The sequence below is a fragment of the Anser cygnoides genome, chromosome 4 (genome assembly GCF_040182565.1).
Source record: "Anser cygnoides isolate HZ-2024a breed goose chromosome 4, Taihu_goose_T2T_genome, whole genome shotgun sequence".
Lineage (NCBI taxonomy): Eukaryota > Metazoa > Chordata > Aves > Anseriformes > Anatidae > Anser > Anser cygnoides.
This window is the reverse complement of record NC_089876.1, coordinates 49,965,732-49,980,723: the sequence shown is the minus strand read 5'-3', so window position 1 is coordinate 49,980,723 and position 14,992 is coordinate 49,965,732. Positions and strand designations below refer to the sequence as shown.

General features: G+C 38.9%; 2 protein-coding genes across 7 annotated transcripts in view; one reads left to right on the top strand and one right to left on the bottom strand.

Moving 5' to 3' along the window:
* The window catches only part of SPMIP2 (sperm microtubule inner protein 2), a 43,487-nt gene extending 31,088 nt beyond the window's left edge, over window positions 1–12,399 (top strand). The window contains exons 4-5 of one of the 2 annotated variants that reach the window (XM_013175226.3): window positions 2,801–2,955; window positions 12,196–12,399. In XM_013175226.3, coding sequence (XP_013030680.2) covers window positions 2,801–2,955; window positions 12,196–12,257 — 217 coding nt within the window. In that variant the 3' untranslated portion in view covers window positions 12,258–12,399. Of the gene's footprint in view, window positions 1–2,800; window positions 2,956–4,126; window positions 4,479–12,195 lie in introns of those variants that run through there. The other variant, XM_013175224.3, reaches the window with a different exon arrangement.
* The window catches only part of FNIP2 (folliculin interacting protein 2), a 48,713-nt gene continuing 41,530 nt past the window's right edge, over window positions 7,810–14,992 (bottom strand). For all 5 annotated transcript variants that reach the window (XM_048076142.2, XM_066996107.1, XM_066996106.1 and 2 more), the window contains 3 exons: window positions 14,721–14,921; window positions 11,147–11,262; window positions 7,810–10,115 (listed from right to left, as the gene is read on the bottom strand). In XM_048076142.2, coding sequence (XP_047932099.1) covers window positions 10,037–10,115; window positions 11,147–11,262; window positions 14,721–14,921 — 396 coding nt within the window. In that variant the 3' untranslated portion in view covers window positions 7,810–10,036. The remainder of the gene's footprint in view (window positions 10,116–11,146; window positions 11,263–14,720; window positions 14,922–14,992) is intronic.

The following is a 14,992-nucleotide window of genomic DNA, read 5'->3' as shown; positions in this document are numbered from 1 at the left end:
AGCACATCGTTTTTGCAACAAGAGCCACTACTTAATCTCCAGCAGCAGGAAGAAATCATCCAAAATCCTTTGTTTTGAGATGCAGTTTATGTTTGTCTAGTTATCCCAAAGGCACCTTCCCCCCACAGGGACCCTCCGTCCTCAGCTGCCCAGCAGCTGGCCAGGATCAGGCCGCCCCTCGGGAACAACTGCCGGGACTGCCATGGCAACTTATCCCCTCCGAGAGTGACAGTCACATCTTGCCTGGTCAGGGCTGCTTTTGATCTTCTGATTCCCACCGTACAGATTAAAATCAGCAGCACCAAGACTGAATTAGGAACTCATAACAGACACCGGTGGAAAGAACTGGAATTTATGACTCATAATTTTACTTTTTTTTTGGCTCATTCTTCTTGCATTTCCTCCTGCCCCTACCCTTTCACATAGTTTAAAGCTATTTACACTGGTTGCATTGTGCTTTAAGAGAAAACCTGCATTATATCAGTTTCCTATATTGAAATAGAAAGATGTTAAGACTCTGCATTGCCACACAGCGTTTATCACAACTACCTGCCCATCAATCTGTAAAAGCTAGCGCATACACTGTTTCTGTGAAGCAGTAAGTTAGCATCTTGTACACTCCACATGCTTGCCTCTAACACCTTCCCACTGCTGCAAATGAGAAACTCAGAGACGAGCTTCATCTTTCACTTCTGCTTTTATTTGCCTGAAAACTAGCACTTTTCTGGAGTGGATGCCAACTGCTGCTACTTCTAAGTGCTGCTCAGCAGCTTGTCATGAGTTACTTTTTCCATGTCTTTAACGCATCCCAAGCAAAGAATAAAGATGCATAACAGTAAAGAAGCAGGTGCTTGGAAAACAAATTATTTCTTTGGCAGTATCTGCATGGTAAATACTTTCAGCTAAATCTCTACCCTTACAGACACAATTGTGATCATACACAATGAGCTTTCAAGGCAGCGTTTAAGAGTTAGAGAATTAGTTTCCTCTCTTTTCTTTTGGGAAAGACAGACGGAAGCCTGGATGCTGGACACTATTTCTCTGACTTTTAAAGGAATTCCCAGGAAGGGAAAATTAAGGAGTATGCTACTCCTCTTCCTCCTCCCCAGCCCGGCCAGCAGGATTGTCAGATGACAAATGCATTATTTTGGGACTCAGAAGATCAGGTACTAACCTCAGCCACAGCATCCCTGCATGCCTTTGGACAAACACCTCACCTTTCTGTAAGGAATTGCAGTAATTACCAAAATGCTAGAAAAACAAACAGGAGCTTCTTTGATGTTGAGCCACAGGCACAGGGTGAAAATTCCTGCTCTGCCACTGGTCTGACTTCATCAAGAATTAGGAATGGGGTTAATCAGTGTGGTTAACTCAGCACAGCACTGAGATTAAGGTATGTTAGTGACCAGAGAGAGGTATGGTGACTCCAGAGACCATCTTAGCATTGCTGCTCAGTGCTGTACTATGTTAGCAGGCTACAAGCTGTACTATCGGGACGCTCCATGCTTGTTGCAGATTATGTAAAAGTGCCCTGAAATTCAACAAGTCCACTCTAAAGTTCACTGTCATGCTTCAACCTCAACTGCAGTGTAACCCAGCCCAGCATCACAGCTGAGACAAGAGCATTCACAGTGGCAGCCAACCATCAAACTACAGGAAGCATTACAATGCAAAGCATAGCGGGGGTGCTGCCAGAGATGGCACCCCAGAGAGCTACCAAGCTCTTCTGCGTGCAGAACTGTAGTTATGTCCTTCTTAGCAGTCCCCTTTTCTTGAAGAAAAGAGTGGGACTTTGCGCAATCAGCAACACCTACAGGTGAGGTTTTCCACCTGGATTCTTTGGGACAGCCATCATGAGGGACTCCTGCTTCAAGCACTTTGTCTCCTGGGGTGGAAACCATCCAGCTGTCAGCTCTCAGACCATACCAAGGTTTGAAGTCTCCTCACAGCTCCAATCACAACCTCCATACTCACTTTCTCTGGGGCTGGCAGAGCAGTTGCTATCAACAACAACACATGCAGAAAAAGCATTATGTATTTTGATCAAAAGCAGAGAAAGCTAATTTAAGAAGAAGTGAGGGGGGAGGAGTAAACCAGCTTTTCTACAAAGCTTAGTATGATCCCAGCGATGAACTAGTTGGATTAGCTACTTAGCAGCAGTGTAGTTTAAGCATCACATGGCTCTGGAGAGGAAGCCTTTTGAAGATGGAAACGGCATTCCTGAGTTACCAGCTTCCTCAGCTACCACGAGCACAGAAGTAAGCACGTAATAGCACACAGCTACTCCTCCAGCCACACCCAGTAGCCAACAAATTACCCACAGCACTCAGAATTTATTTAGCAACACTACAAACGGGCATTACATCTTCAGCCCTGCATGTTTACCCAGTACTAGGCAACAGGCAAGACCGCTGCATTCCTGTGGCAAAAAGTGGCATCACGAAAACCCAGAGAAGGCTATCTACCTTAGGGGGTGTAGCCATAGCTAGGCCTAACACAAATGTTTTAAATACCAGGGGCCTGACAAACTCACTTGAAAGGCTGGTGTTTGTTAACATCCCTCGTTGTACAGCGCTGAAATATTAAGGTCCATTCCTCACCTACCCTGTGAGGCACATCAGGTAAGCATGCGGGAGACCCCGCTCAATGAGTCTCCAGATTTAGCTGCCATTTTATGTCAGAGACATCCAGCCCCTACAGGATGAAGTCATTACTGTAAAAAGCAGGACAAAGGGGGAAGAAAAAACAAAACACCTTTTTCCTCAGCGCTAATTCCATTTTTGTTTCATGTTCACATCAGGCAGCCCGCTCCCTACGTTCTCGAACAACAAGGCCGCGGTGCACGGGCCAGGCTCGCCTGGGACTTGGGCAGATACAAAGGCTACCTTCACCCACGCAGCAAATGGGCAGCTGTGATTCAGGCAGCCCAGTCACCAGCGCTTCCCAAATCAAAAGGTGAGGTGTTTTCTCCATTAGAAACACACCTGAAAAGTTAAAGTGCTTGCACCAAGGCTGCAGCAGCCCTTACAGCCACCCATCACCTACAGAAGGAAGGAGAAGCTATTGGTTTGGAAATGCAGCATAGGATTTTCAATTTCACATAAAGCAGGGCCACACCATGAGTAACTGTCAAAAAACTTCACACATTCCAGGGAATCAAAAACAGTTCAAAAATGCTCAGTGCAAAACACCTATAATTTTCAAAGCTAACATGAAGAATTTTAGGAGACTTGTCCACCTTAAGGCTAAAATGACCTTTGCAAATCTTAAAAAAAAAAGAAGTGCTACACTACCATAAAACACCAAAGAAAGAAAAGCGAAAAACATTTACATGAGAGTAACAAGTAGAAAAGAGGAGAAAACTTTCCAGGCTTTATTTACCTGGGGAAAAAGATGTAAGGTTGTAAAATAAGGTTAAATGGTTGTTAAAATTAAGGACAGGTTTGAGACAAACATGTTATATACAGGCTTGGAATACACGTGAGAAGGGAAAACATTTTTGTGAGCCCATTATCCCAGTCCTTCACAGCACTTTTTATCAGACAGTACCAACCAACCCGGGAAGATCTTAAGCAGACGTAAGCATTGATTTGTATTTCTGCATCCACAAACAGTTCCCTTCCCCTAGGAGTGGGAGCTTACTTGTGAAACTCCTTACAGGAGTTTGTTCTCTCTCAAATACCCTTTTGCCCAATCACAAATGGAATTGCTGCAACTCCAAACAAAAGAAATCCAGTTTATGAGATTATATTTATTTTTGAGTGCTTGGCTGTCACTTCTAAGCCCTTTGGCCTTGTGTTGACCTTTAGGATTTCTAGACAAGATGCTACTCTACTTGTACTACTTAAACTGTTTTAGCTCTGGGGTTGTGCCAAACCAACAACTGACTGCAACTATTATGAGAGTAATTTTCCAGCATGTGGATTACTAGCATGTGGCTACTTAAGCTAATTTTATATGTGATTGGAAGACTTACAGGTCACAGTCTCATGGTTTATCACTCAGCTGCATATCCCTTATATCCAAAATCCCATTTAACATTGACAGTTGTGTTCTCTTTGACTACAAATACTTGGGAATTCAAAGGATATGGTGCATGGATGATTAACAAAACTTTTTCATTTAGTGAGAAAGACTACGGTGGAATACTGGCACAAGACATGGGTGCCTTGTGATACTGCTCATGTTTACTTATGTCTACTGTAACCTTGAATTCCTCATTACATGTAAGGAGACTCTCTTCATTGGTTCTGTATTTCTCTTTGCCATTTATTTAAAATGAAAAAGGGTTAAATCAGTTATTCACCAATATTTTGAGTTACATTTTTTGATCTAAGCACAGAATTTACTGCAGTTTATTGACAAATTTTATAACTGACAATGCAGAGTTGTCAATTTTAAAAGCTCGTTGGCAGTCTTCTTAGACACAAAGTATTTATTACCACAGGCCCCCATCCCTTCCCAGTGCTTGGCTATTTTACACCAGTCAGTCTGTTCCTCTGCCTCTTGCTAACCTGCCAGACAGTCCATATCATACAAAGTCTAGAAGAGGATGGCTAAGCATACTTCAGAAAAAAGTGTAACCAGTTGACAAGAGTAACAGCATAACCACATTTTTTAAAAATTGGTTAAAACAGAGCACAAGAACTTCATGGGACCTTACAAACCCTGTGCGGAAACCAACATTGCTCCACAGCACAACCCTCAGAGCCAATACATTGACCCACAAGCAGAGACATCAGGAGTTGGATCTCCAACTAATTCCTTCTTTTGTTCCTAGCTGATATGGGTCCTGTCCCTCTTCCTTTGCCCTACACTTCCATTTATCGGAATTCATTGGAGCCAGATTCAACTTGTGAACCCAGCAGAGAAGTATTAACTTTTTTTTTCTTGGAACATGTTGCACTTGCACATGAGCAAGCCAATGAACACCAGAGCAAGAGACAGCACAAGCAGCTTGCAGATGCAGCCAGTATGACAGGAGGAAAGACTGGATGGGGTAACAGGTTTTTCACCTTGTTACAGGCATTAGCTATTAATCATTTCAAACCTTCTCACTTAAATGCAGAATAGGGAAGCAGCTACACAATTTGGCAAGAGCTGGACTGAGGTTACACCTTACCACAGCATTAACATTTCAATGCACTTTTCACACAAAAAAACCTTCATTGTCACAGAGACCGATTTTAGCTAAAGCTATAGGAGGTCACTGTGTTTCTGTTAGTACTCCTGCATAAACTACATAGGAGTTGTAGCAGACAGCACAGCAGACATTTCTCCTCGTTTCAACTGCATGTACACAAGCATTTAGTATCTTGGATCTACTTATTTTCTTATGCTCGATTTCCAAAGGCTTCAAAGTTGATAGTTACTACAGCGAGACCAGAAAGCCGGAAATTGTATTCAGAGAACAGTGAAAAGTCCTTGATACCAAAGTTTGTAGGCTTTTGTTATATGCAATCCTCGCTAGCCTGACAAACAACTGAATCTCAGAAATTTCATTCTACAGATAAGCACTTACACAGTACAAGCAAGACCCACCTGTTCAAAGATGTTAAGCATAATTACAAGTGATCCTTTCTTCTCCATTTTTATTTTATGAGGACTTTCCAATAAGCTGCAGAACCTAAAGTGCTCTGCAGATCCTAGGCTTCCAGTGTTCCAAGCTGCTCATTGCCTTCTAGGTAACGTCCAGCTGACAGTTTTAAACCAAGCAAATATCACAACTGAAAAACAGATGTATGTGTGCTCGTAATATGAACTCAGATTTTTTCAGTCTGCAATACTAAATTGAAGTTTAGTTCATGGAGGGTTTGACACAAGTTAAAGACTTCCTTATAAAACTAATTTAAGTCCATCAACAATGTTATAGTCTAGTACTCACAAGGTGTCACTCATTCCTTTTACGCTGAGCGATTTAAAAAATGGATGTACTATACAACAGCAACATTCTTCAGATAGCTCTTCTCATGTGCGTTTGAGCTCAGTGCTAGTCACACAGGCACGGGGAAGCTCTGCAGGACCTATGCCAACAGTTAGGGTCCTCACATTCCACTACTCCTTGAAGTTAAGACTTCGTACTACAAGAGTTGTTGTTTACATGCATAATTGGAGTAAAGCTTCCAAAGATGTGAATAGTATTCAATTAAATTTCAAATCTTGCGAAGCCTTCCCGTTAGATTCTCGCAACATTCACTTACTCCACTACTTGGTTATTGGACATCCGTGCACTGTTAGGTATCGGCTACAAAAAAAAGAACAACATTTTGAGAAGTAAATTTTAAAAAGGAAGATACCAAATACCACTCACATTCATTTCAGAAAGTTTATTGCACCAAATGCCGCAAAGAAAGACCAAAATGATAGCGTACATAAACAACTATAAGAAAAAACACCAAAAACATGTAGTCTGACATTGGTATTCAGTCATTCCTAAAAAAAAGCCTTTGCTCTCCAAACATGCAATAGCAACACATGTTTTTATCAGCTATGGAAAGCCTGCTATATATGTCAAATTAACACACTTGACCTAAAAAAACATCTAGAGTGTATTAAGCAGTTCAGACTCAGTTTTGATTGGGGCCTCTTAACTGAAGCAAAGGTTATACTTGAGGGATAATACTTGAGGGATAAGTGATCATTGTGTGAAATTTATATGCAGGAGTTTGTTTCTGAAAAGGCTTTCTGACTTTTAGAGAAAAGATGCATTTTAGTAGGGAGTGGGGAAGACCATCTAGAGTATGTCATTAGAAATGCGAATTAAAGAATTCCAGAATCAGTGTGTATTTGTTTCTTTTGGGCAGAAGACAGCTGTATATATCAAATCAGAAAGTACCTATTTAAATTAAAAATGTTTAACTCTTGGTATTGTTTTAGGTTAAGGAGTTCAATTAAATACTACAATTTAATAGTTCATTCCTCCCCTCTGCGCATGGTTTAGTCTTGCCTGAAAAAAAGAATACATTCTTTAAATTGCACTGTGTAAACTGCAGTTATGTGGGATTTTGGAAAGACTGTGCACTCCCACTTAAACAAAATATGCATTTAAGTTTACAAAAACTACATAATACTGATAAAAACTTCGGAATATTTGAAGATTAAGCTACATTATCAATTTTAAACACCTCTGTACATTCATATCACTTCTCATTCACTTAAAATAAAAACAGGAACATGCCCTAAAGAGGTCTAACACAACATCTGTAAATACCTACTGCCCTGTCATGCCATACTAATTAACACAAACAGCAAGATGCTACCAAAAACAAGTTAAAGACTGAGTCAAAAAAGCCCTAGAAGGTGGAATCCCATCAAATGAGGTAGTATCTTTGGTGGAGGGGAAAGATAGGTATTTAACTTTCTTCAGGCTAAAGCCTTTTAACAATAAAGGGATTTAATTTCAATCCCCCCCTTCCTCCCCCACTAAAACTGTCAGAACAAGAGAGTTCTTCATATGATTTCTGAAGAGCAGGAGCAGCAAAATGGTAAGAGAAAGCAGCAAGAACTATAAAGTTTTAGCCTGGGCTGAAGAAAGTCCAAGTGCTTCAACCATCAGCTCACACGCTGCCCCTAGCTTAATGTTTTACCAGAAGGCAGTTTTTCTTGTTTGCTTGTTGTTTTTTTTAGTAGGTGTAGTAAAAAAATCAAATGTTACTTGTTATGGCACTAGCCTTGAAATCACTGAATGTCGGCTGACCTTCGGCTTTCTTCGAACACTGAGAGCAAAAGTGTTTCTGCACATCTCTTTCAAGAATTATCAACCTGTTCAGATAAAAACCCAACTAATGCTTTATGAGAAACCGAATTGTCTTTTAATAAATTCACCCAGTATTCACGAGTGGCATGAAATAAAGTACATGAGAATTTCTATATACACTCAGGGAAGCAGTTTCAAAGCTCTACACACATGCACGCCCACATTTGCCATTACAGGGATAGGTCAGGAATATGTGACTTGCTCTGTGGTTCTCGCTTTGTCTTAACCTTGTGAAATAGAAAACGATAGCTGCTAACAGCTAGATGCAGAGGTAAATTTACTTTCCAGCAGACAGAAGAATTCACAGACCAAAAATATGAAAATTTTACCTAATTATTAGCAGTAGGAGAAGACCTGAACCACAGAAAGATTTTAGCCTTTGTAGGCAGAATATCAGGGACAAGCCTATGAAAATGCAGTAAAAGAAACATCTGGAATGTCAGATCAGAAACGCAGCATATAAGGATCAGCTTTAGAAGCACTGTATCAGAATATTAACTATCCCTCCACTTGGAAACAACCCCTCTTCACAGTAAGTCAGCCTACCCATTTCCCCTCAAAAAAGCAACACAATGTTCATCAAGACCCCAATCACATTTAAACAACTCACAATATGCACATTTCATTGTTTCAAATCATTGAAAGTTTACTGTAGAAAAGTCCAAACATCCAGGTAGTATGAAATAAAATCACTTTTAATAAAAGTGTGTCCCTTCAGTGTTAAAAATCTGTAACCACCAATGAGGACAACGCATAACTGGTGACCAGAAGTTTCTCATCAGAATTCACTGTTCACAAGCAATTGTTTTGCTAGCAATTTGCTTGCAAACTGTCAGTTTCAGACACCTCATTCATGCTGGCTCACAACAGAAAGGTCCAATATTCATTTTTCCTTTTCTTTAAGAATGTTTGTTTTGATCCTTTGTTCTTTCCTCAGTCTGGTCCATAGTTTCACATCCAGCTCAACAGTGCTTTATGCAAAAGTTTTTTTTTTTTTTTTTTTTTTACATTCATGTTATCAACCACATGAAAACAGTAAAATACAAAATTTTATTTTGCTTTCTAGAAACACAGAAGGCCAGTATCAACTCATGTAGAAGTAGTTTCTGGTCTCAAAACAGTTAGTCTACTACGGAAAGGCACCCGGGATGATAGTTCAAGATTTCAGTAGAATCATACAGGGTAATTGCAAACATTCATAGTAATACCAAATATTGGGGGTTTGTCCCCTACTTTTCCTTTTATTTCAGACAATGGTCCTCTTTTATACCTAATATAGTGACCAACTAGTAGCCAGAAAAAAGTAATACATCTGACTGAAGGTTCAGTAAGGGTTACCCCACCCAAATAAGATTGTCTTCAGTTTGTGCCAATTGCTTGGTCTATGTGCACACATATGCCCTAATAGCACTGGCATCATACAGAAGGCTGTCAAATTCATATTCCTCAGAGATAGTAATACTTGATGACACCAAGACAGGTTTAATTCCCAGGACTACAGTCATACAGAAACTCAAGAGTTATTGAAGTTGCATCAGCAACCAATGTAAACTTGTAGCAGAAATTCCATAACGCTTTCCCACAAAAAACCCACCTCAGAAGTTCATTCCATTTTCAGGGTAGAATTACTTCTACTCATGAGCTCATCTGAATACCTCCTCATTAAAAGAGAAGCAACCATAGCTTGCTTAATCTCTTCTCCTCACCTCCATTCCCACTTAGCATCCGGCTGCTGAATCCAGGTTTCTTGTTCTGAGCTGGTCACTTCTACTATACAAAATCATGCTTATGCTCTGCAAGAAAAATCATGTCCCATCTAATACACTTGTGTATAGGAATGCTATGTACATAGTTTACAGCTCCTCCTCCCCAGCAAAGAAATACACCACACCACACTCACGAGCGTAACATTAGGAAATCCATTCCAACCCACTTGTTCTTTAACTGTTACTTCATGGTTTTGAGCAGCGTTTTGGATGGCAGCTCACAGTCTGCCACATAGTGTTAACTTTTGTCCATTGAAGAAAAATAAAATGCAAGGATGCAGTCACTAAGTCAGAAGTGAGATTGTAAGAAAAACCTGAATGCCTTTACATTATGTAAACTGAAGTCCTCCGATCAAACATCCAGCTGAAACCAGAATCGGAAGATGGTAGAATGTACAGTCATCACCTGCTTTCCTCAGTGTTCCCCTTTATCAGCATTTGGCAACTGTTCTTCTTTCAACATTCCCATACTCTTTCTTTTACTTTAAGGGAACAACTATCCTGAGATTTTAATTTATAAGAGTATTTGAGCAACATATGGAGAATGAGTACTTGCTATAGCAGCCAACAAAGGCAAGTCATTGGATTCAATCCTAGAAATTAAAAAAAAAGAGACTTTAAAATACACAATCACCTTCACAGAAGAAGATAAACACAAGAGGCTATTCTTCATTCACTTCAAAGAAACTGAAAGTGTCTTGCTATAATCATCGTTTAATTATTTGTTCATACTATACCAGTAAAATTAGATGATAACATTTAAAAACAAAAGGGCTGTTACCATTTAAGTGAAAAAGATAAAATTATATACCACAAAATGTAATACTTTTTGTGGTACAAATAAAAATTCTGATTTATTCACTAATCCATAACCCTTAGCTTGCAGTCTTTGCAGCCAGCAGGCATCAATAAGCCCAGCCGAAGAAAATACTGAACATCAACTTATGGAAGACTGCAATTTCATGTTTTGAATACAACTCAGTTCACCATGCAGCAGCACTTTCTTACCAAAAATGACCAAAAGCTGGAAGAATCAATTATTAGGCAATAAAAGTAGCACAATGTCTCACAGATGCAATGTTCAGTTCCAACCATTTCCAACAGAACACTCCTCAAAGGCCAGTACATAAATTTATATACATTTTTACACATATATACACACAAGTGTTTACTTCAGGGTCTCTACATTTCTCAGTATGAAATCTTGAGCATCCAGGTATAAAGATAAATTAAGTTTTAGCTACAGTGCTTAAAAACCATCTTCTTGGAAGTGTATTCATTTCTTTCTTCTTCCTCTCATTCTGCTTTCACAGCACATGCATTCATGAAGTACTTGGCTAGAACACAACCTATTACTGAACAACCTCAAAGTAACCAAAATCAAAACTTTCTTCGTTCTTAAGATTTCAGAACAACAAATGATTTTGCTCCTGTTGGACTGTGTCTCCTGATGGCTCACTGCAACCCATTTCTACACTTCTTTAGGTGCATGAGAGAGAGGGGAGTAATGAACATGGAATAAGTAGCAAGTCCCCACAGGAACATAACTACATTCAGAAACTGCAAAGCAAAGTAACTGCCTCAAGTTTTACCATAGAATAAGACTGATTTCTGCAATACTCACCCCAATACAATTCCTAGTTCTTTTACATGCACTCTTGTGTGTCCTCGCAGATATTCTGAAAGCATTTTGCTTTTGAGATACATCTCTTGTAGTCTATCCTCAAGATGCATTATGCACTGTAAATACAGACCAAAAACCTCAGAATGGCTTTAAAAGAACTGAATGCATATATTACAAAGATAGCTAAAATGATATGCTTACTTATCTTAGCCAGAACACCTTTAAGTCTCCCCCCAAAAATCTGTAAAGAAGTAAATATGTTACAGTTGTCCTGGCAACTTAAAATACACTAGCTTTCCCTCATCTCAAAGAATTGGAGTATTTCAGTTTTCTTGTGCAGCAAGTTTGTTGCAGGAGTCAAAAAGAAAACCATCCAATTTCCCTTCAAGTCAAAGTGTTTCTACTGACATATAAGTTTTAACCAGGTTCAAAGACATTCAAGATACCTTATTAAGATCTAACCAGAATACATAACAAATGTCTGTTACAAGTCAGTACTTTTTCCTGAAAACAACAACAGTTCCTAAAATTAGCACACTCTTCAGCACCAGAGAAGTCCCATTCAAGAGACTAAAACATAAGTGAAAGACACCATTATCTTCATCATAAAACTGTACCTCTTTTGATCTCTAGTTTACTGGAGAAACTAGGTTACAAATCCTTTTTTATTTGTTTTTATTTTTGTCTGTTTTTATTTTGTTTTTATTTGTTTTTAATTAGTACTACATAATTCTAGTTTAAAACTCTTAAACATTTGATGTTGTTTGCAAAAGGTAATAGTTCAAGTTGAAATACCAATTTAATTACTCCAATTTTGTTCAGCAGTAGCATGCTGGAACTTGTTTAAAAATAGTCACATGGTAGGTACATAATTTCTCATACATCAATTGCAAGAGAGCAGATGAAAACTTGAAGGAGATTTTTTTTTAAAAAAACAGTAACACAAGGTGAGTACACGGGACATCTTCACTAGGTGAGTAGGCAGGCTGTTTTATCAGGTATTTTGTTCCAGAACACAAGGTAATTCAATACATTCTTTCTTTCCACAGGGATGACCACTTCAAAGACAAAAACAAGAAGCGCGTGCGGAACCTCATTATCAAATATTTAATCATCCAGCAGGCGGAGACAACAATTAGAATCAGCAGTAGCAAATACCTCCAGGCCATCGTCTGGTGTATATTTTAAGTTTAATGGAAACCGTAAGTATTAAAAATGAAATCTTGTGCAAGCAGTTCTGCTAATCAAAAAAAAAACAGAAAAAAGACTCATGCTCGTGGGTAGCCTACCATGCATTTTTCTGATGGTCTTGAGCAAGTTGCTGCAAGTTGCAAGTTGAGAGTAGTTTGATCTGTTTGCTTCAAGCGAGTTTTCACTAAAGCCATTATAATCATAACACTTCTGATTCTAGCCTAAAGGAAGGCATTTTTACCTTCTCTACTACAGGTAACTAATACAAAAAGCCTGTTAGGACTTCCCCGGTGGTTCAGGTAAGCATGCAGCTGATTCCCAAAGTGGCAGTTCAACATATTTCAATTCCACTACTCATAAGCTAAAGGACTATAGATTTTTTTTTATTAAGAGGAAGTAAGGAAGAATTTCACGTTGTTCTAAGAGATTCTTTAGAGAAGATTATCTGCTACTCAATCAAAAAAATCAAAATCAAAGGACTTTCCTCCTCAAGCTCATTACATGAATCCATTTTGTTCAAGATGTCCAGTGAGGTACAGAAGAGCAGTAAAAAAAAAGTTGATGCTAGCTTCCTCTGCAACTTCTCATCAACTGAACAGGAAAAAAAATGAAGTCACTTAAAATCAGAGGAGTAGCTTAAAATGAGCTAGAAGGTGTAGGTAAAATCTTTGTCATACTGCTGACAAGCAACAGTTGCAGTCTCCACTTCCCTCTCACCCTGGCATACTGCACAACTCTGCAGTAAGGTTTCCAGTCAAGTGTCACAAAGTCATCAGCACTTGTATTTTATCCAGTCTCAAGTTGGGTTTTGTTTTTTGTTGTGCCATAAAAAAAATTACTCTTCTGAACAGTAACTGCAGGTCAAGAAACATACACTTTTAATCTTCAAACGTACTGCCTTACGCATTTCTGATCTATGCTATTATATATGCTTTTGTCAAAATTTAAGTCAAATAGAATCACCATTAAAAAAATGGACTTCTCCCCCCAGAGTTGAATGGAACACCCAACTTCCATTCATCCATTATTCTTTTCCCGTTAACAAAGACCTGCAAACTCTGACAGAAGGTTCAAAGTGACTCCAATGTGGATTATAGGAAAACAAAAATTACAAGCTACTAGGACTGCCATTTTACTGTTTTTTTTTTTTAAGGAAGGAAATAAAATTATTCCACCTCCAAAAGCCACTACACCACACAAAGCATTCAGAAGTTGCATATACTAGGGCAGAACTGGAAGTAGTACTTCAGCTGCAGAAACAACTAATGAGTTCAAAAATGCCAAAATTTAAGGCGTTCCCGTGCAAGCATGATGACATAATTCTAACCTAAGTTGCATGTTTTTCAATATAAAAAAGTATCCAGAAAGGACACTGATGTACTTGGCCCTAGTACTTGAAATCAAGTACTTAAATTAATACCACTAATTTTATCCAAAGCAGCATTAATTAATACTATTTCTAGTTGTTAATGTTCAGTTCCACCTTCCTCTTCTGTCTGCTAGCAGTCATTACACAAGTTTCCTACAAATAAAGTTTCTCAAGGCTATCTGCTGAAGACCAAGCCAGTTCTGTTTACTCAAAAGAAGACTACAGAAAAAAGATACGCAATTTCCCCCCAGCTACAACTGTGTTAAAAATTGTTATAATTACTGCTGCCAGACTTGTGGGTAACTTTGCTGTAATCAGCCAAAACAGCTATCAGAAAGCATTACTGATCTGCTCTGATGAACTCTACTACTAATGTGGAGAAGAAAGGATGCTATGGGATGGGAAGCATACACTATGAGAAAGTAACATCCCCTGCTGCAACCCACCCAACCCCAAGTGTTTCAGGTTTCAGTCTCCTCCCAAGAATGCTGTAGGCATGTCTGCCAGGTGGTCTGAGACAGCACTGGTTGACAGGGTGGGCTAGACTATGCATAAAACACAAAGGTCAAGTCAACATGCCAATACACATGTAACTGGGGATAGAGAAGAGGCATCCACTAGGTGGGGTTGGTAAAAAAACAAAACAAGAATAAAAAATTGTATGGTAGAAACAGTAGAGAATGAGGAAATTATACAAACAAAATAATCTAAGCCAAATTTCACAACTCTAATCATAAATACAATCATGCTAAAGTTGCCTAAGCAACTTTCATTCTTTCTTATTTTGGAGCAGCTGACTTTAATCTTGGTCTATTACAAGTAAACTAAGTTAAAAACAGTATCCGTAACTGGACTGTAGCATGCATTCTTTTAAATACATTGCACCAACTTTGCTATGCCAATAAACTAATATCTGAAACAACCCAATAAAATACGCAGTGTGCAAAACTCTGCATTTGCTATTTAAACTAAACAATTTTCATTAGCTTCAGTTTTCAGTAAAGAAATACTTACAAAGTCAGCTGGGAGATTGAGTTTATAAAGCTGTAAAATAGACTGCAGTAAACTGGATACTTGACTCGAGACCAAGACATCCTTGCCTAACTTCACATTGTCCATCATTTTTCTCTGGCTGGTAGCTACTTGTACGTTCCATTTATCTGTGTCTGCAATAATGCAGACAGCTTCTGCTATGGGTTCATCTAGCACTGGATGCTGCAAGAGATGCAAGACAAATATTACGGAAAACTTTCATGCACATTTCCACAACTTAGTTTGAGGCTCCA